This window comes from Urocitellus parryii, chromosome 6 (genome assembly GCF_045843805.1).
Source record: "Urocitellus parryii isolate mUroPar1 chromosome 6, mUroPar1.hap1, whole genome shotgun sequence".
NCBI lineage: Eukaryota > Metazoa > Chordata > Mammalia > Rodentia > Sciuridae > Urocitellus > Urocitellus parryii.
Genome location: NC_135536.1, coordinates 165,598,145 through 165,620,992, shown reverse-complemented (window position 1 = coordinate 165,620,992; position 22,848 = coordinate 165,598,145). Strand labels below are relative to the sequence as shown.

Genomic DNA, 22,848 nt, shown 5'->3' with positions numbered 1-22,848 from the left:
CCAATCTCGAGGCATAAAATTCCATTTCTTTAAACCTATGCCACTGCATGTGAGTTGCTATTGTTTCTAAAAATTATGAAGAATTACTTTTATTCATGTTAGTTTTTTCAGAGTTGTTTTTTAGAAAGGTTGCTGTATCAGTCGGGATCCTCTAGACAGAACCATCAGGATTCCTACAAGAAGAGATTTATTGTGAATGATTACCTCATATTACTATGGATGCAGAGAAGTCCCAAGGTCTTCTGTCTGTCTGCTCAGGGACCAAAAAGTCAGGGCTATAGTTTCCGTCCACAGCTGTGTGTGCCAATCTGAGTCTTAGGGCCTGGAGAACCAGAGCCCAGTGTCTGAGAGCTAGAAAAGATGGCCATTGCCAAAAGTTATGTTTTACCAATTCTTAGGGCATCCCTTACTGCAGTAGAGTTGATACAGAAATTAAGTATTACTAGTTTTTTTTTTTTTTAAAAAGTCCTTACACTATAAATATCTATTACTATGATCACTCAGTAGGTGTCAGACTTATGTTTGACAAATGGTATACAATTTTTTTTTTTTTTTTTTTTGGTACTGGGGATTGAAACCAGGAGCACTTTTCCACCAAGCTCCACCCCCGTCCCTTTGATTTTATTATTTATTTTGAGACAGGGTTTGCTGAGTTACTGAGGCTGGCCTCTTATTTGCAATCCTCTTGCCTTAGCCTCGCAAATCACTGGGATTATAGTTGTGCACCATTGTGTCCCTCGGCTAGCATTAAGTTACCAAAGCCTTATAGTAACCGCATCGTTCAGTAGACTTTTTTAAACCATCATTTTACAGTCTACAATACTGGGACTAAAAATGGCTCAACAACTTGCTGGAGGTTCCATAAGCCTGTCACAGGCTGGGCAGAACAGTTCCATACCAGCCAGGGGGACGCTAATTCTCTAAGTACAGTCCCAGACTAGTCACATCAGCAGCACCTGAGAACTTCCCAGAAATGCAAATTATCAGAACCTATATAATCAGTAACTCTGGGGCTACAGTCCAGCAATTTGTGTATAAGAGGATTCACAGGGATTCTGACCATGCATCTCAAATTTAAGAACCATTAGGCAGAGGTCAAGGTAAGGATTATTTGACTTCTTAACTTAGAAGGGAAAAAAAAATGAATTCCTTTGAAAGTTCTCTACAACTAGTCTCCCTCAAACAGGCAATGCTGATAAAGAGAGGAGAAACTCTTGGATAGAAGAGACTTCTTTTTCTAGAGTGGATGTATTTGATTCTGTTGGGCCCTTTGTATACCAGGCTTAGTGCACCCTCAGGTGTCGTGAGAATTACATGAGATTATTTTCCAGAGTTTCAGAAGAGTAAATTGAACTTTGGGTCACTGAAGGAATTGTCAGCTAACCAACACAGAGCAACTAGTGGAGTGGGTTTCCAGAACAGAGAACATCCATGAATCACAGAAGGCCTGCAGCAGAGAATGTTTCTGAAGCTATGGATGAATGTGAGAAATTCATAACTGAAAACAATGCTTCTTGCCGGGTGTGGTGGAGTAAGCCTATAATCCCAGTGGCTCGGGAGGCTGAGGCAGGAGGATTGTGAGTTCAAAGGCAGCCTCAGCAAAAGTGAGACCCTATCTCTAAATAAAATACAGAAAAGGGCTGGGGATGTGGCTCAGTGGACAAATGCCCCTGAGATAAATTCCTGGTACCCCCCAAAATAAAATAAAATAAAAACAATGTTTCTAAAGTTCAATTTTGGAAGCTATTACCAAGAATCTGTTTCAGTGACCATTTGCTTTAACTGTTCTAGACCATAATGTTGACACTACTAAGTTTTTAACACAATCCTTTTAGGGAAATGAGAATGGAAAGAATTTACTTTTTGATAGAATTGTCCCTAAGTGCCCTTAAAGAGCACTAATACCTCTCCCTGATGATCAATAACAATCAGCCTATACAGTTAGAAAAGAATTAACCAGGACGTTTTTAGTCTCTGTTTTGAGGGATAAAAAGGCAGGGAAAAAATGTACTTTATGAAAAGAACATGATATTTCCTTTCAGTTGATCGAAATAGAGTCAAGATGTCCTCAGCTGGAAAGCCCGTGTTTTTTAATGCTTAACTTTAGTTTTAATAAAGTATTAAGAAGGACCTGTCCAGGCATGGTGGCTCACGCTTGTAATGCCAGCTACTCAGGAGGCTGAGGTGGGAGGATTGCTGAGGTGGGAGGATTTTCCTAAGTTTCCTCAGAAACTTAGGAAAACCCTGTGTCAAAATAAAAATGAAAGGACTGGGGATGTAAATCAAGGGTACAGTGTTCTGGAGTCAGGGTTCAATCCCAATACTGGAAAAAAAAATGCTTTTTTAAACTACTTTCTCTGAAAGCCATAAATAATTAGTACATGCTCTGAAATAGTGCTTTGTCAAACATGCATTGAAGTGAGTGGGCAGAGCTGGTATGGATCCTCAGGTACCTAGCCTGACAGCTATGTAGGCGCTTCCCTTGCCCTTCTGCTTGGGTATTCTCCTTCCAAGCACCTAAAAGGGCAAGTGATCCTTGTAACTTTAGAAGGATGCAAAAAACAGCCTCCTAGTTTTTGAATGTTCAGCCAAGCCAAGTTGCCAGGATGTTGTTTGCAAACAGAGAAAGGGCTTTTGCACTAAGTGGTATTTAGGGGAAAATCTTTGCCAGCCCTCTTTCCAAAAGCTTAAAATACACAGATTTGGTGAAGAGCATGGGTTTTGAATTAAACAAAAGTAGGTTCAGTTGTGGCTTTGCTACTTAAGGACAGGACCTTTCTTGTTTGGAAAGTGGGAGTTTATAATACTTACCTTGCATTGCCGTTATAAGGAATAAATAAGATGGATGGTTTTTAGAATTTAAGTCAGTTTTTTTTTTGTCTTCTGGTTTAAACTTTTAATAGATTCTCACTTAATTGCAAGTAAATTATTATAACCTTTTGGTGACCACTTTGTTGTTCTATCCAAGTTCCCTAAACCTAGCAGATACAGTGTGACCTCAGGACCTTTGCACTTGCTGTTCTCTCTCTGGACCTTGAAGTCTCATGTGTGTGCTCTCTCCCTCATATATCTTCAGTCATTATGGTTCACTTACTCACTTCATTCAGATTCTGCTCAAATATTTCTTCCTCTAAGAGATCTTGATGGTTCTTCTCATCTGCACACACAGGCTCCTCACTCTTTGGGATTTTTTTTTATCTTCTTCACATTTGTTACTACACAATATTTATTTATTTGTTGTTCATTGCAGAAATCTCCCTAGAATTATTAGTCCTGAGGGCAGAGAGTCCTGAGAGCAAAGACTTTGTTTTCATCTATTGCTGTATCTCCAAATGGAATTCATTCTTTTTATCACTCAGTGCACATTAAATAAGCACCTACTATGACCTGCTAATTCTTTAGCTGCATATCTGAGAGCCAACTTTGTTGCTACTTAAATGTTTCCTAGTTTTCTGTTACTTTTAATTGTTTTCTTATTTATTCTCTGGTCCTGGGGATTGAACACCATGGAGCTATGCCCCAGACTTTTATTTTTATTTTCGTGTTTTATTTTGAGATACGGTCTCTCTAAGTTACTTAGGGTGGAGCTACATTGCTGAGGCTGGCCCCCAAGCTCCTGCCTCACCTTCCGGAGTTGCTGGGAATACAGTTAAGTGCCACTGCCCTCGGCCTGTTTCTTGGTTTTTAAAGACTTTTAAGGATCCCAAAATGGGTACTGAGGATGCTGTTGTGAGATCTGGAAAAAAGATAGGCAAAAGAGCATCCCTGGTGACTTGGGAGCCAAGTTCACTTCATCTCCCCTTCCAGGGGAACCTGCAGACCTTCGCAGACTCGGCTTCTGGCGGCAGCATCTCCAGGATCCCTTTGCCCTTCAGGGTTCGTGCCGGCTCTGGACAACTGAGCGCACCACAGATGCTAGAGCTGGGCCTTTTTCCCCCAGATGAAGCTCCTGGGGTGGCCTTGCGTGCCCCCCAGTGCCTGCCTCCCCCTGGGGCAGCTGGTGTGGACGCTGTACTGCAGGCTGAGATGCTGGGATCCTTCATCCCCAGTGCCAGTGGGCGGTGTAGCTTTGAGGCTCTCATATCCCAGATGACACATGCAAAGGGGTGACCTTAGCATGCAGCTGTCGTGAAGGAAAGCCTTTTCCAAAGCTTCCCTGTTTAAATGCAAAGTGCACACCTGCAAAGGGAAGTTCCCTGAAAACCACGTGAGATTCCTTTCAGGGACTCTATTCAGCCTCCTCATACCTTCTATACCCTGTTTTTCCTAAACCTGCCATTTTAGATGTAAGTGGTAAGTCTTCTATTTTACTGTGTGTGGGTTTTTTTTTTTTTTTTTAATGAGTGTAATTCACTACTCTGAAATAACTTGAGTTTTCATTAGAAATGCTTTACGGAAAAAAAAAATCAGCCTTTCATGTTTTGAGCTCATCTCTCATTCTTAGAGTTTCTTTGTGGGTGGTGGGAGACATATGTGCTTTTAATATCTATTGAAAATATTTATTGTAAATCCTGTTTGTTTGTCCCCTTAGCTCTGAGGAAGCTGGTCCTCTTTAATTTGTCTTCTTTTAGTTGCTAAGGAAACCATTTCGACTAAGGTGACAGTTTTCCTGACCAAGAAAGGTAGAGTGACTACCCACCCTCCTGGGAGACATATTAGTGTCCTGAGACAGCATGTGAGCATCCAGACTCTACCTGAGAATCCCACATCAGAGATGCTATAGGGAGAGAGAAGGACAAAGACAGACAGACACCGAGAGTTTGGCACCTTGCTGGGCATGGTGGTTCCCATCTGTCATCCCAGCTTTGGGGGAGGCTGAGGCAAGAGGATTACAAGTTGGAAAGGCCAGCCTCATGGAGGCCCTAAACAACTTAGGGAGATCTTGTCTCAAAAAGTAAAAAGGGCTGGGGATGTGGCTTAGTAATAAAGTGTCCCTGGGTTCAGTCCCCAGTACCAAAAAAGAAAAAAAAAAAAAAAGAGTGGACAAATAATTTGGCGTTTCAAACTGGCTGACCTTATAAATTAAGTACCAAAGAGTAGATATGTTTTTCTTGTAGCAAAGGAGAAAAAAAAAAAAAGGAAATTCATAGCTATGGCTGACCACAACATAAGTAGTTAGATGCAGTTTGGCCCATTTGAGGGGCTAACCCAAAGGCTTCCTTTTTTCCCCAAATTATAGTTGAACTGATGGAATTCTCAAGCCAAAGATGATGTTGAAACTTTGTGTCTCTGTCTGTTCAGGCTGCTATAACAAAATGCCATGCACTAGATAGCTGTGAACAACAAAGGTTCTTCTCACAGTTCTGGAGGCTGGAAAATCCACATTCAAGGGTACTGGGGAGGGTCCCTTCCAATTACTAGATGGCACCTTCCCAGTTTTTCCTCAGATGGTGAAAGGCACCCAGGGGGTCTCCCTGGGGGCTCTTTTTAAAGGGTACTGTTCCCATTCACCTCCCAAAGGCTCCTGTCTCCTAATAACATCACTTTAGAGGTTAGGATTTCCGTATTTTAGTTTGATTCAGGCCATAGCATCTTCTTAAGCACCAGCAGGCCAACTTTCAAGTTCTTTTTAAAATAGAAAATGAAACTCAGGAAAGCTGGCCTGCCTTCCTCTTGTTGCTTTTTAATTACCTCCATCGACTCCTGCAAGCCAGGTCACTTATAAAGTTGAGGATGTTCTTCATTTCTGAGGTGAGGATAAAATGAAAGGAGAGGATTAAATCTTTCCACTTGACACTAGAATAAGTGTCCTGTGTATCTCACAGTCGTTGCTGAAGTGAGCACTTAAAAATGCCTGTGGGTGTTCATGGAGGGAGAGACTTGCATTTCTATTTCTATGAGCCTTAGAAGGAGAGTTAGATAGTGATCTCTCACCTTTAAAACTTGCTGAATAGCTGACCTCACTGCCCTCTCCCCACCTGAGTGTGAATTGCCTCCTAAGGATGGTACTAGGCTGGGGCTGCTCACCAGGAATTCTCTCCCCTGGTCACTGTACCCCATCGGAACTACTCCCTAACAATCTCCTCTCCATTATCAGCCTCAAAGTGGGTGTGACTTAAACGTGGACTTCAGTACAGATCTGTGCTTCCAGCTATCTGATATACCTCGAAGTCCTCATCTGTAAAGTGAGAATAACAATAGTACCTCCCTCAGAAGAATGTTGGAAGGTAATGATTTAGCCTCCTGAGAGTGCTTGATGCATCACCTGGAACTTAGTAAGCACTGCATGTGTTGCCTAGTAATAGCAGGCACAGTGCTAGGTACCACAGGTTTTTGAGTCACCAATCAGGAGACTAGAACTATGTCTGCCTGTTGGTTCTGGTGGAGCATCAGTTGCTGGTAGAAGGAGGAACGTCTGTATTAAACAACTTGACCTATGGGAGCATCTGTCCAAAGGATCAAAAGCCAAGGAGAAAAATGCAAAAACTAAACATTCTTTTATTTTTTTTTTTAAAGAGAGAGAGAGAGAGAGAATTTTAATATTTATTTATTTATTTTAGTTCTCGGCGGACACAACATCTTTGTTGGTATGTGGTGCTGAGGATCAAACCTGGGCCGCACGCATGCCAGGCGAGCGCGCTACCGCTTGAGCCACATCCCCAGCCCAAAGACATTCTCTGATGATGCCTGACAAATTTCTTTACAAAATAATGGCACCTGACCAGGGTCTGTGACGGGGCAGCCAGGGCCACTGTCCTCCTGCCCCTCGTTTGGAATGTGAGCTGAGAAGCCCTAGGTCAGTCATCTCATGAGATCCGTGAACTAGCTTCACAAAAGGAAAGAACCTTCCAGATCCTTCCAAGGCAAGACCGTACTCACGAGGGTAAAGACAATACGGACCCCTGCCTGTTTATTTCGGGAGTCGGTTCTGAGGGCAGAATGTCTCGCTGGAGTCTTTCGTTTAACTTGGAGAAACAAAAATTTCTGATTCTATCCAAAGAAGGAAGTATTTGTGCAGAATCATAAAGGATCGGGTGCATACAGAGCTTAGGGGATTCCTCTGGAATAAAGAGTGGGAAGAAATAGACCATGTGGCATCTCTAGGGCCCTGGACATTTGAGGTCTGATAGGAAATACCATCTCTTGGTTAATTCTAAATCACACTCCATCTCCATTCCCAGACGAAAGGCCATACCCAGAATCCTCCCCTGTTTATGAGATGTCCTTGGGGGAATAGTGTGATTTAAATTGGAGGACAATCCTCGTGGCCTCTTCCTAACTCAGACTTCTCTAGTTTCCCTCCAAGCTTGTCAGTCTCTTTTGTCTTTTCCCAGTCAGTTCTTGTTGTTGTTGTTTGTACCAGGGATTGAACCCAGGGGCTGAGCCATATCCCCAGCCCCTTTTATCTTGAACCTGGGTCTCACCAAGTTGCATAGGATGTCACTAAGTTGCTGAGGCTGGCCTCCAACTTGAGATCCTCCTGCCTCAGCCTCTGAGTCATTGGGATTACAAGCGTGGGTCACTGTGTCCAGCTCTCTTCCCAGGTCTTACCAAACCAGAAAACATGGAGGGTGAGCCCAGCTCCATGTGCACACAGAAGTGCAGTGTGCCTAGGCAGTGTTCATTTCCTGACCATCTCACATCTGTTGGTGACAGGTGAAGGGGGCAGAGTACAATGTCATGGGCTTCAGAGTTGGAGAAATTGGATCAAAATCCAGTTTGGCATGCACCGACGATGACTTTGAAGACTGACTCTCCTTCAAATGTTTTATCTACTTCCCTCTAAATTATTTGCATTGTCTAATAAGGCAACTACTAACCATATGTGACTATTAAAATAAAAATTAATTAAAGTTAAAAATGCTGCCCCTCTATTGTGCAGTCCATGTTACAAGTGCCTCAGAGGCCCATGTGGCTCAAGATAAGCATGCTCAGCAACACCCATCTGGCACATACCCTTTATCACAGAAAATCTGTTGGGACAGTGGGATCTGGTCTAAATCCTTGAAGAATGCTCATGAGTTCTGGGTGAGATGGTATTTGTGGAATGCCTAGTGTGACAGCCCTAAATTCAATGGTAGGTTTTTCTGCGAATTGCAACCATTCATGGATCGGACATTTTCCTTGTCTCACGTATTTAGACCTTCTCAACTTTAATTCTTTGAGCATTCCTTAAGGTTAGTATCATTTATCCCAATATTCAGATTGGAAGAGTGAAATTCATCAAGGTTAATCAGCATGATACCTGAGCTTGTCCAACAGGTGCTGGTGAGACATCGAGCATTCAGGAACCATTAGTTACAGGGCTGGGCCCCTGGCTCATTTAGGAGTCTCACCTCCTGAGAAGGTGCTCTTTCTCAGAAACCACAAGATTCATGATGGAGTATAAAAAGCCTCCCTCCATTTCCTTCCTGTGTCCTAAACGACTTGTGTCATCCCCACACACAGAAGACTAGCCCCTAAACAAGCAAGGTTTAACTAGAGTGTAGGTAAAGCTTTGATTGCTAGTCCAAAATAGCTCTCCCTGGCTGGCAATCAGACTTGACTGTATCCTATTCACTGATGCAAACGCCATTTCTAAATATATAGACATTTGCAATTAACTTGGATAATGATGGTGAGAGAGAGGTCAAGAGAGAAAAGGTGAGAAATAATCAGAGGTCACAATTAAAATAAAATCAAGGACCTATTATCTGGATCTCCCACATGAATACTTTTCCTCCTCTTCCATCAGAGCATTCAGCCTGTTCAGTTCTCTGTCATTTCCTTATGAGAAGAAAGGGGACTTCACTTCATTTAACAGAATAAGTTTTAAAATGCAAAGACTAAATGGTTTTAATCTAAATCAATTTGAAGGGAAGGGAGAAGGGATGAGAATGGGAAAGACAGGAGAATGAATCGGACATAACTTTCCTATGAATAAACAACCAGTGTAACTCCACATCATGTACAACCACAAGAATGGGAAGTTATACTCCATGTGTAATATGTCAAAATGCATTCTGCTGTCGTGGATACCTAAAAAGAACAAATAAAAAATTTTAAAAAATAAATCAATTTGAAAGTAACTTGAATCTTTGAGAGGAAGGCTGTAATGTTGAGTGATGTACAAACAGCGTGGACCAGGAAAATATCCTTAAAATAAACCCATAAAAAACTTAAATACGCTCTCCTTCCTTGATGAGATAGGGAGGTGCCTATTGGCCTGTAGGGGCACACCTCCCCAGATCCCTGGGCCAGCCAGTTGTCTGACAATAGTAATTCCAGCCAAAATGATGCTTCTTGTGTTTCTCAAACAAAATACCACCACTTGCTCAGTATTTTCAAAAGGAGTTCCTGGCCCTTTCTAGTCCTCGTCCTATGGCCCAAAGAAAGAGTTGAACTGGTAAAGTAATAAGCCCTTGAGCTCTAAGGGTGACTATGAGGAATTTTAACTGAACCATATGAGAACTGAAACTTTAGGGTCTCTGGTAGAAGTCCTATGATGGTTTATTTCCTTACCAGAAAGTTCTATTACTATTTGAAAAAAAAAAAAAAAAAAACAGAGTTGCAGAGGAGAAGGAGCTTAGCCTCCTTTGAAGAGATCTCCCAATCTGGAAGAGATGTTCCTGAGGATGAGATTTAGGATATTACTGCTTTAGTCAGTTCAGGAAATCACCTCCCATGTTCTCTGGTCAGGATGTGTCCATGTGAAGTTTAAAACTGCTATTAGGGAAAAAGAATAGATATCGGCGCCTTTACTAACCTTAGGGTCAGGTCCATTCATTTGTGGAAAGAAACATACATAGGTTGGGTTCTGGTCCCATTCAAGTGGTTGACATACCTCCTTCAGATTTGCTCTCTGATTTTTCATGGTCAATTTGAACATGTTTGGGCTGGAAACCTTTCAGCTACAATGGATGAGCTTATTGTGGGATTTCCTGCATCCCTGTCTTTAATGTCAGTCGGGGCTTTTTGGTGAGGTTTTCCTGGAGAATTTCTGTTCTGGCCATTGTTGTCCCTAACCACCGATAAGTTTTTATCTTGTAAATTGGATAGACAACTAGTGAATATCCTTCATTCTTTTGACAAATGATTTAGTAGGAAAGGGAAAAAAATGGATGTGTGTTGGGTGATAAAAAAGCAAGACCAAAGTCCTTATGTAAGAAGAAGACTGAACTCAGAGCAGAAATGGGGGAGTTGACTTCTGATACGAGAAACATACTTCATTAGGAGAGAAGAAGGGGAGGTTTCCAAATGATGGCTTCTCCTTACTCAGTGAAGCACTGTAATTGGTGAAGAGTGATCAAGTTTCAAAAATAAGCAGTGGACTAGTCCTCTCAGAGTGAGGAAACTATTTTTCTCTTTTAATTGTGTCATACTGGGGATCAGACCAGGGTCTCCTGCATGCTGGGCAAGCGCTCTACCACTGAGTTGCATCCCCAGCCCCAAGAATGGTGAAATCTATTTTAAAAAAAAATCTATAAGATTGAAAGTGACTGTTGATTATCTGAGATTTATAGTCTTGAATTTAACTAAAACCAGACAAATTCGTTTTGTGATTTTCTTCATCAAGTTCAGTGGTACAACATGGCTAGGGTGGACTTGGTTTCAGAGTTGAAAGCATCTATGAAGGAGTGATTTAATACAGGACCATGGAAATTAGCTGGACAAAGATGGAAGTAAAGGAGAAGGAATCAGGTGGATGGTGAGAGATTGACAGGGAGAATGAACAAGAGGTTGTAAGAGAGGTAGACATAGGAGAGAGAGAGAGCACCAGAGCTAGGGGATGAGAGATCAGAGCAGTGGTCCAAGACTGGGATGCTTTGAATTGACATTTCCAGGTGATAATGGTGATGAGATCTGAATAACTTCGAGGATGTCTGTGGCCATACCACCCTGAATGCATCCGATCTCATCTGGATAACTTAGAGGAAGAGAAAGAAAGAAATTCATTGTGCTTGTGGAGGAAATGGAAGTCCAGCTCCAAAATAAGTTGGGAAGCCTTTCTTTATGGCATCTATGCCATGGATCATCTCAAATCCTCACCTGGAATTAGATGATAGGGAGCACGTGAATAATAATGCCAGTGGATTCATTGTGGGTCTACTCTGTAAGGGCCATTTTAGAACATACTTTTGGACACTGCCCACCAAAATTCTTTGTTACTATGAGGATATTGCTATGGAAGTACTCTAAAATGTACTAATGTTCATGTCTTGATTAGTAACAGATAAGACTCCCATGACTTTCTGGGTGGAGGCATTTTTCTACAGCATGCAAGATCCTTCCCATGACCTAGCTCTTAGTTATATGTGCCATGTCATCTCCTGCCACTTGCCTCACTACTCCATACTCCTCAGAAGTTCCTCTCCATCATCAGTTCAAGACTGTGTACCTTTACAAATGCTGTTCTCTGTCTGGCATGAAGACCCATCTAAAAGTATCAACTTCTAGGTTAAATCCCTTGAAAAATGCCACTTTGTGCCAGGTGCAGTGGTTTGCACCTGTAATCTCAGAGGCTCAGGAGGCTGAGGCAGGAGGATTGCAATTTCAAAACCAGACTCAGCAAAAGTGAGGCACTAGGCAACTCAGTGAGACCCTGTTTCTAAATAAAATACAAAGGAGGGCTGGGGATGTGGCTTAGTGGTTGAGTGCCCCTGAGTTCAATCCCCTGTACCCAAAAAGAAAAACAAAATGCCATTTGGAGGGGTCAAAAATTTGGCCCACATTGACAATTCCATATTGTTAGTAATTTGCTACAACAGTTGCAGATTCAAACCATACATTATTGCTAACAGCTGCCACTTGATGAGAGGTAACTCTGTGCTGTGTACTTGACATTCCCTGTGTCTTAATTCCCACAACAAACCAAAAAGTTACATGTAAATGCTTCCATTTATTAGACAAGGCTTCTGAGACTTAGAAAGGCTTTTCTAGTAGAAGCTAAGTTAAAAAAAAAAAAAAACTGGCGGAACTGAGTACTGACTCCAAAAGCAGAAGTCATGCAATGAATGCCCTTGTCTTTATCAAATTTATTGCTGTATCTCAATATCCAATACATACGTGAAAGGGAGGTAAACCACAGCTGGTAATTCTTCATCTGCCAGTCAACTATTCTATCAATTCCAAGATTAGCTCTGTTCAGAGCCCCCAGATCTCTAAATTCTACCACCCCATGGTGGCCAAGTATCTCCACATTGCATTTGCCTTGGTGAATATTCCCATTTCCCTGGAATTGAGAAAAACAAATTTTAATGGGTGAAACTAAGATTCTTTGATGCCCCTAAAATCTTAATCCTATAACTGTTGCATACCTGTTTTAAGTCATTGCCTTGATCCATATTTGCCAGACAGGTTCCTAATTGCTGATGTGGCATTGAGAGGGGAAAACAAGTTCTTTAGATCCTGAAAGGAACATAGGCTTGTGGAAGCAAGCGGGCCAAGTCATGGTGTAGTGCAAACAGGGGGCAAAGGGCATCTTGGTTCATTTGCTAAACATTCTTTTTCTTTCATGGACATAGAATTTTCCTGGCATTACAGTGGTGCTCTCTTGCTCAAGCCTGGGAATCTGTTGGCAAGTACAGTGCACTGCAGTTGCTCTGATGTCCTAGGTTTGGCTGATATTCTTTCTTGATTAAATTTTTATTCTGTCGTATTTCACTGAGTTTCTGATGTCAGAGTCCACGTCAGAGGTTCTCAAACTTGAGTGCACATCAGAATCACCTGGAGAACTTGTTATAACACAGATCCATCACTGGACCTAACGTTTGACATCATGTGAGACACAGGCAACATTTTCTCTTGCACAGAGGGAGACCAGGGGCTGAATGGGATTGTCCTCCTTCTGACCCAAAACTCCTCTTCCAAGACCTTAGGAAAACTTCCTTCTGTAGGGACCTCAGGACATGAGTGTCATTTATTTTCAAGCCTGCTCTAGAAAGGAAGATGCTCTATTAAATTGATCAGCCTTACAATATAAAACAAACAAACAGAAAAGAATGCAAGGAATTTACAAAATGAAACATAATAAGATAAGAAATATTATTATGAGAATCAGGATGCAAGAGGGTGATTTCTCATTTTCCTTTGTTTAGAGGCTCACAGATATTTGCATTTTTATTAGATTCAAAATGGTGTGAGTCATGAAAATCAACACATTTCTCTCTAACAGGAATCATTCGTCTTTGAACCCAACTGCCTCTTCAAAGTGGATGAATTTGGCTTCTTCCTGACTTGGAAAAGTGAAGGCAAGGTATGGCACCAAAACAGCAAGTGTTTCTTTCTGCTTTCCGACTCAAGCCACTTCATTTCTCAACAGGTAGAACAAGTGCCTCTTGAGTGCATAGACCCCGACACCTGATCATTCATTTCAGCTTTTTAAAAACATGCTTTCATGTGCCAGGTATTGGGGATACAGTGGGGATCAAGGACATTATCCTAATCCTCACATAGTTTAAGAATAGTCAGGAATTTTAAAAATAAGAGTTACAAGTGAGTGAGTGCTGTGAAAGAGAAGCTTAGCTAGTTTTAGAATCTTACAACTAGCAATCCGATTTAATCTTGGGAGTTCAGAAAATTTCCTAGACAAAAAAAAAAAATAATAATAATAATGTTCAAGCTGAAATCTAAAGTGGCTTCTTGCAAACACTAAAAGGGTGCTCATCTCCTTGTACCCTGGGACTTAATTTGTTGCATGACACAATATACACACGAAATGAACATTTAAGTCAAATGTAAGTAAAGGAGAATTGGAGTTACATAAAAGTTTTTATTCCCACTTAATATTTTGTGTGCCAATATATTTAATGATATTACAGAATTTACTAGCCACATTGCATGTATAAAAGGAATGGCATTTTATAAACATGTTATAAATAATTTTCTTACGTTGTATTTGTATACATAGTTGCGATATAAAGTTTGGGGGCTTGGGATGTAGATCAGTGGTAGAGCGCTTGCCTATTATGCATGAGGCTCTTAGTTCAGGCCCTTGCAAAAAAGAAAGAAAGAAAAAAAGAAAGAAAGGAAGGAAGGAAGGAAGGAAGGAAGGAAGGAAGGAAGGAAGGAAGGAAGGAAGGAAGAAAGGAAGGAAAAAAGATAGACTAATGATTACTTCTGATTATTAGCAACAATCATCATTGTTTTCACCTTATTCTGATCAGTAGTGACTTTGTTGTCAAAAATGTTTGCTGAGTAGCTTGTACCATTGGTCAGGCAAAATTGAAGCTCACTGCTGGCTTGTATTCTATCTCTTCAGGAAGGACAAGTGCTGGAATGTTCCCTCATCAACAGTATTCGGCTGGGAGCCATACCAAAGGTACCTATGACTGGTGTTTGTCATTCTACTAATAGATTTACATAGCTTATCAATGTTCTCCAGGTCCTGTTTAACTTGTTACTACCCCAAAGTCACCATCTGGGAGTGAAGAATGGACAGAGTTTAGAAATCTTCCCATCTATAACTGTTGGGTGATTTGGATTTCATTGTCTTTAATTATATAGATTGATGTGGTTAACCCTTAAAAATTAAGACTTTTGCGTGATATAGCAGCAAAGAAACAGTTCTCTTAACTCAGAAATTAGCTGTTATAAACTCCTCTCCCTTTTTTAGAAAGCAGTGATTCCCTTTTCTTCTGAGGTTGATGTGCAAGTTTAAATGGCTCTGGTAGTTCTGTGTTTGTGCACCTGTGCACACAGACATTGGCTCATCTAGAAGTCTGTCTCTGAGACTTTGAGAGGGAAATAAATAAATAAATAAATAAATAAATAAATAAATAAATAAAACAAAAAGCACATAAATCACTCTTCCTCACAGTGATTGAATTTTTTGAATAAGAAGCTATTTGTATAGTGGTGCTTGCAATTTAAAAGATGTTTCTTCTTAGAACATTCTAGCACAGTATTTATTCCCCATTCCATAATAGCTCTGCAGGTTGTAAGCCGTTCAAAACAAAGTTACATTCTTTACTTTGTTTTTTATTTTTTTTTTTAAATCTGTCTTCTTTTATGTTAGTTAAATTTTCTGTGTGACCATATGTTGGCATTTCCTCCTGAGTTCTTTCAGAGAACAAAGGCCCTGCTTTATTTAAGAATGAGGGTAAACGTTCACAGCTTTCATGCCAATTGAGGATGCCATGGCTTGTAGAAATGAAAATATTCACTCTGGATCCAGGCTACTTGAAAGACTTAGTCTCATTTGGGGGAATAACCTGTGTTAGCTGGCTGTGGCAATGGTGTATCGGTTCATGGGTCATGTATGTGACTGTTCTATAGTGAGAGCCCCCTTGTCAACTTATGAACAAAAGTGGACCCCAGTCACAGCCTTCTCTATCTCAGAGAAAAAAAAAGAGCTAAACAAAACCCCTCACATCTACTTTTCTAAACCCCAAAATTTATAACATCTCTCTTATCAAAGGATTTCAAATAATACGTAGTGTTAGAAATTTTACCTCTACAGGTTCAGAATAATCCTAGGTAACCAGGTATGTTAGTTAAATGGGAAAAAGCAACCACAACATTTGCCCTTCTGTATATTTTTACCTCTAATATATTTTATTTTTGGCAAGTTTTCTACAATATTTCCAACAGATTTTTTTTTCTTTCTCATTTGTATACCTCTTTGCAGGATCCCAAAATCCTGGCTGCTCTGGAAGCTGTTGGAAAATCAGAAAATGATCTGGAAGGGCGGATAGTTTGCGTCTGCAGTGGCACAGATCTTGTGAACATTAGTTTCACGTACATGGTGGCCGAAAACCCAGAAGTAACGAAGGTAGACTCAAATAGCTCCCCAATATGTGTATATGTTATGTGGATGACCTTTTATGTGTAGTATAATTATAATATGTGTTTTTAAATTGTGTTATCACTTAAATTTCTAAATATTTTCATTGATTTGCTGGCATGTTCACATAGAAAACCAGCAAACACAATACCCTCTTAACATGCCACTTACATAGGCTAGTAGCCTAAACACATAATGTGTTGTAGGAAAAACTAGCCCAGGACTTTTCAAACTTGAATGTGCACAATTTGAGATCTGGGAACTGATTAAAATGCAAATTTTGATTCAATAGGTCTGAGGAAAATACAAGAATCTCTTTTTCTGACAAGCTCCAGGTGATATGGATGCTGCTGGTATGAGGCCAGTTTGAATACAATGGGTCTAGTCTGTACTGTCCAGTAGAAATACAATGTGAGTTACATGTGTAATGTGAAGTTTTCCTATAGCCACATTTAAAAAATAAAAAGAGGGCTAGGGATGTAGCTCAGTGGTAGAGCATGTGCTTTGCATACACAAGTTCCTCAGTTCAATTCCCAGCAATAAAAAATTAAAAATTTAAAAGATAACAAGTAAAGACTTGGGGTGTGGCTTCATAATAGAGTGCTTGCCTAGCATGTGGGAAGCCCTTGGTTCAATTTTCAGCACTGCAGGAGGGGAAAGCGAGACAGACACAGGTGAAGTTAATTTCAATAAAGTATTTTATTTAACCTAGCATACCCAAAATAGTGTCATTTTAACATGCTATCAATATAAAATTTATTAGTGACATATTTTACATTGTTTTCTTCATACTAAGTCTTTGAAATCTGTTGTGTATTTTCAATTCAGACCTGTACATTTCGAGTGCTCAATAGCTATATATGGCTAGTGGCTGCCATATTGGATAGTGCAAAGCTAGATGGTTAAGAAATGCAAACTCCTGAAACCAGGTACTGGGGGGCAAGAGACTGATGTGGTTGGATCTCTTGAGCCCAGGCATTTGGGACCCCCATTTGAGATGGGGACCTCAGAAAACAATATAAGAAAATAAACCCAAGCCTCCCTCCTCAGTATTGTTAAAGGATGGAGTTAAGATGCATATTTTAATACGTACATGACATTCCATTGCTATAGTGAGCTACTCTCAAAGAGACTTTGGCCCAAGAAATAGAAAGTTTCAAATTTCTCGATCTGCAGATCACTTCTCTTTAGAAAGATTTTACGTCTGAATAGAGTGCCCATTGTCTCTCTGAATGAGAAGAGTTGAGTCTTAACTTTTCCCTTGCAAAGACCTGCATTTGGGAGAAAGGGAAACATTTTCTTTTCCCATTGATCTTACAAGCAGAAACTGAGTGTAGGGTTGAATGAGAAAAGCATCATCAGAAATACTGAATTTTAGAGATAGAAGGAAATGGTCAGGAAAGATCAGTTGAGGAAACAGGTTAATATTTTAACCATGGACTTAACTTGTGGCAGAATTAAGCTTTTCTGAGTCCTAGATCATAAGGTCTATTTTATTCAGTTGCAAAATATGGCTCTCTTTCCAGCAGCATTGACCTCACCTGGTCCCTCATTACACACCAGAGTTTCAGGTCTACCCAGATGCATTGACCCAGAATCTTTTCTTTTAATAAGACCTTCCAGATGATTCGTGTGGGGTAGGGTTGGAGAAGCTTCTGGCCTTGTGACTTTGGAGACAGCAATGGGTGCTTAGAGTCACATAAGAGCTTTTGTTTCTGTCCTTCTAGTGGTTGTTTTGTTGGTTTTGTGCCATTGTTCCATGTCACCTTGCTGTGAGAAAACAGATTTTGCAGTGCCTACAGGTTTTTATGAATCTGCTCAGATCAACCCCCATTTGGAATGGGTTCTTTAGCCTTGTCCTAAACAGCATTCCTGCTTCTCATAGTTCAAGCCTACCTATTTGCAAACAAAGATCTTTTTAGTTGCTCTTTGCTGTAGTCACATTGAATCCCAGAAAAACAAGCAGGCTACCCACCAAGAGAGACTTGCTAATTAGGTACAGGTATTTGGCCATCTGAATTTCTGGAAAAAAAAAACAGTGCTGTAAATTATTTGTGTTTCCTGGCTTTTGTCAACTTTTATTGTCAATTTATGTTAAAAGAATCCGTATGACAGTCTGGACCCTAGAATCTGGGATTTGGGGCCAGATTGCCAGGATGCAGATCCTTGTTTTTCTACTTCCCAACTGGGTGGCACAGACACCACAACTTACCTCTGTGCTATGTTTTCTTCTGCAAAATGAAAATTATACAAAAATATCTGCTTTTAGGATTCTTGTGAGGCATATGTGAATTTACATAGAAAGTACTCAATGTACAGTCTTTCTCATTGAAAGCCCCCAATATGTTAACTGTTCTGATCACAGGATGTTGAAGGAGGAAATGGAACTTACCACCTCGTTTTTCAGATGAGGAAAATGAAGTCAGATAAGTAAAGGAACTCTAAAACCACACAGCAGTCCAGACCAGAGTCAAGCCTGATGTAGGCCTTCTGATTCAGTACCTGATGCTCCTACACACCTTGTACCTGGGCAATCACAGTTCTAGGAAGGTGGCCCAAATCAGTAAATCCCATGAAGTTTTTGCTTTCTGTAATTTGATAGCTGTCAATCTTGGCCCATTGGTTCAGAATATGTTCTGAAACATATTCTCATTAGTAAGTTTTATACATGTCTGTATGTTTGAGGGGCAGGGTGGGAGATGAGATTTGGTTTTTTTTTTTCTTTTTTTCTTAGTAGCATTTCAATTGAAATGTAAGAGCAGCTAGAGACATAAGTATGGATAATAAAATAATTCTGTAGATAATTTTCAATTCAAACTCAGCAGTGTTTAAGCCTGTTTTTATTAAAGAAAATAAGTATTTAAGCCTTCCAGAACTATCATTTGGAAATTTATATTTCATTAACGGCATAATATATAAATATAAATCCCATTTTCCAAACTGAACAATCCATAATTACTAGATCAGGTCTTTTTGTTTGATTAATACTTGAAAAGATATTAAGCAATAATTTTTCCCTAAATACATAGAATGTAATACTTTTCTAAATTTCACTGAATACTTTCACTTAGTACATGCATATGCCTCTTATATACTTTAACTCATCTCTAGATTACTTATAATAATACATAGGAAAAATAAATAATAATACAATGCAAATGTTATATAAATAGTTGTTATAGGTATTGTTTAGGGAATACTGATGAGGAAAATGTCAATACATGTTCAGGACAGACGCAATGCTTTCTCATGAATATTTTGGATCTGTGATTGTTTGATCCATGAATACACAGATACAGAACCCAGAGATACAGAGGGTCAACTGTATATTCATGTAAATAAAATGTAAATCCATGCAAATAAAATCATCATCTCCAAAGAGAGAAAAAATACATGTATATGGATAATGTTGTCCAATTTCTGATTTTGATGCCTAAAATAACTATGTTAATTCAGACCACAATGTTTCTCACCTCCAGTATTGACATTTTCCTTATCACACTTTATCCATAATCCTCTGTGTGTGTTACTGTCCCTAACAGAACACACAGCCGTTAAAGTGAGATGCGTTACACGAAATACACAAAGCTATAAATACCTCCCGGATAAATGATGGCAGAATTCATAAATTCCATCAAGTCAATGAGAAGTGTCGATATCGATATCTTCCAACATACCTCACAAGGTGTTAGACTCGGTTAATGGTACAGTTCAATTAAGTACAGTTATAAAATAAGCATAGACTCAAGAGTCATGGAAAAGGCGCTCTTGGTCCCTATGTTAGGAAGCTGTTATTTCTGGTTAATTTATCACAAAAGTCAGTGTGTGCAAGTAATCACTTTTTAAATTAATATATCTATACTTTAATGCTTTTTAAAAATTCTTTTTTATTTGTAGTTGGACACAATACCTTTATTTTACTTATTTATTTTATGTGGTGCTGAGGATCAAATCCAGCACCTCGAAAGTACTAGGTGAGTGCTCTACAGCTGAGCCACAACCCCAGCCCCATACCTTAATGCTTTTAAACACATAAATTTGATTCAATTATTAGGCAACCTTTTAATGTTAGGGCTGAAGACTTTGCATTAAGTGTAGGTGTGCTAATTATAGTTCTTTTTTTTTTTTTTGTCTATGCCTCATCCTGAATGTCTTGTCTCAGATACCTAGTTTGTTTGCTTTTTTTGTTTTAAGTGGAACTGAGACTTTAAGAACACTTGTGGAGCAAAGTGCAACCGAGCGCAAAATCCCACTGTTACATGACTTCTTTCCCTAACCTTTCAGTTGGGGTGTCCATTGTCTTCTCCCCACAGGGTTTGAGGACACTTCTTTAAGCAAGTTGCCTTTAAAGAAAACTTGCCAAAATATGCAACTAGAGAAACAACAATCCTCTTTCTTTACAATAGAATATTTCACTGGTTTATGCCCTTTTTTTTATAACAACTGACATAAACAGGTTTGACGACAAACATAAATCACTTGAGGCAAACAGGCAAGATGAAGGCAAAGGGCACAGCATATGGTCCAGCAGCTTCCTAGCTATGAGAGTTGTTGGGCACTCCCAGGGTTTTGGTGTATTTTGCTTGTCTCTAGAACATCTGATAAGTCTTGTTCTGACCAGGTTAAGAGAATTTCTAGTATAGCATTTACTTATGAGTATTGATCGTATCAGATTCTTGAGTCTATTCTTAATTCTTGGGTTTCTTATATTTATAATCTAATCATTCTAAAGATTTGATCCAGGCAATGGGGCCAACTTTGATCTCGATGTACACTCTGTGGAGGTCTAGAAACTCCCTGCCGGTTGTGGTGTAATCCCAGTGACTCAGAAGGCTGAGGCAGGAGGATCACAAGTCCAAGGCTAGCCTCAACAACTTATCAAGGGAGACCTTTTCTCAAAATAAAAAATAAAAAAGGCTGGGGATGCAGAGCACCCCTGGGTTCAATGCCCAATACCCCCCCCCCGCAAAAAAAAAAAAAAAGAGAGAGAGAGAGAGAGCAAGAGAGACAGAAAAACTTCTGACTTTGAACAAGGCATTCCTCCTTTTTCTTCCATTTCTTAAAAAGGGTCTCGGATATTTTTTTCCTTCTTATTTCAAGTGGGAATTTTAAGAGCCAATATAATTCTAGATGAAATCTGAGTTTCTCAAGGTTGAGGTTTCAAGTCAAGATAAAATGTTTCCTAGACAGATGACTGAGGATCTGACTGCTTGGTTGAGCCAAAGGTGAAGGCATTGTAAAAGACATCTTTGTAGCCCAGCTTTTATTTTCTTCAGCTGCTCTCTCGGCTTACAGTAAATAGGCTTGCCTTTCCACTACACTTACTCAGAGATTTCTGTATTGCTTTCTCCTCTGAGTGGAGAAAGCCAAACTTCTACCAAGCCCAACCTTTCACCCTTCTCGCCTGTGCTTCCCCTGGTGGTCTGCATCTCAACAGCTCTATCCTCTCAACTGCTGAGACCATCTGCACCTTTCTCTCCAGTCCTACATCAGTTCCTTAGCAACCATGCTCACCTGGCTTTTGCGATATATCCAGCTGCTTCTCCCGAGCACCACCACAGCATCATGGGTGGTCAGCCCAAAGTCACCTCTCCCTGTTCTGCCCCAAGAGGTTTCTAAATGGTGCGTGGGACTTGCCCCTTGTAATTGATTCTCAAATTAGCAAATGAGGGTCCTGAAACTGTAATTCACATCCCTTTACTACTAGAACCCACCAAGGCCTCCAACTTTTCTGCCCCACCTCCTTCCCTTTTTCTGCCTCCACCACCTCCTTTTCTTCTTTGTGGGAAACTCTCCCACTGGAGGGCAGTTTCCTTCCAGCCTCAAGGTGTTTGCTGTTCCCTCTGCCTGGCACACACCCTTCCCCCAATTATAGGCAGAGCTTTCTCACTGACAGGCCTCAGGTCGGTTGGATAGAGACCTCAGCAGGAGCTTCCCCATCTTCCCCCTCTCCGTAACTCCTTCTTCTTCATGTGCCACTGTTTACCTACCCTGTATTCATGAATTCATTTACTCTCCTCCTGTGTCCACAGGTCGGCAGTTGTTCTGTTTAAGGCTGTCTCTCTACCATCTGCAACAGTCAGTCCCTGACATTTAATAAGTGATCAATAAAGACTTGCTTTTTGAGATATTTATGTCCACTAAATCAATAAATTCTAACCCAGGTGATAAGTATGTATGGTAGTTCTCCCTTATTTGAGAGAATAGCTCCTAAAATTGGCAGTGGATACCTGAAACCTCAGATAGTACTGAACCTAACATATATTATTTTTTCCTCATTCATAATTTAATTTGTAAATTAGCATTGTAAGAGATTAACAACAACTATAATAAAATGTAACAATTATAAAAGTATACTGTATTAAATCAGCCAGCATCATCACTACACTTGTGCTTGGAGGCCATTATTAAGTAAAATAAGGGTTACTTGAACATAAGCACCATAGTACTGTGCAGCTGATCTCATAACTGAGATGGTTGCTGTGCAACTAACTGGAGGGTGGTATATATGATGTGGATACACTGCACAAAGGGATGATTCACATGCTGCCTGGGATGGAGAGGGACAGATTAAGATTTCTCAAAGTGAAGTGAGATTTCATTGCACTGTAGAGTGCAATTTAAAAACTTATGAATTGTTATTTCTGGAATTTTCCATCTGATATTTTCAGACTATGGGTTACTTAAACTGTAAAAAATGAAATTTTTGACAAAGGGGGACTTACTGTAGCATCACACACCTGGATTTTATGCAGATCAGCGTATGAAAAGCTAGGAAAATAATTTTTTTTTTTACAATAAAACTGAGAAAATCCCATTCAATGATGTTCTAAAGGAAACAAAAAGATCTAGGATTCCAGGATGTTATTTTTAGTCATTCTTCAGGATGTAACCGGATTGTTGCTGCTAAGAATCTATGGCAAGACTGGAGGATTTGACCCTGATGTCTTGGCCTCTTTCCAATTTGGATCATGATATCCTGCTTACCTAAATCCTTCCTGTCATTCCAGTTATAAAATTTAACTTTCATTTCCTCCCCTGAAAAGCCCTCTGTTAAAAAGAATTGCTAACAAATTGCTGCCATGTTTACCTCAAACCCAGTGTGCCTTTGGATAATGGGTGTGTCCTCTGTCATGTAGCTTAAA

The 22,848-nt window shown here is 40.0% G+C and overlaps 1 protein-coding gene across 6 annotated transcripts in view; it reads left to right on the top strand.

Moving 5' to 3' along the window:
* Positions 1 to 22,848, top strand: part of Plcb4 (phospholipase C beta 4) — a 399,208-nt gene that overhangs the window by 246,811 nt on the left and 129,549 nt on the right. For all 6 annotated transcript variants that reach the window (XM_026385783.2, XM_077799625.1, XM_026385781.2 and 3 more), the window contains 3 exons: positions 13,094 to 13,174; positions 14,180 to 14,239; positions 15,548 to 15,691. In XM_026385783.2, coding sequence (XP_026241568.1) covers positions 13,094 to 13,174; positions 14,180 to 14,239; positions 15,548 to 15,691 — 285 coding nt within the window. The remainder of the gene's footprint in view (positions 1 to 13,093; positions 13,175 to 14,179; positions 14,240 to 15,547; positions 15,692 to 22,848) is intronic.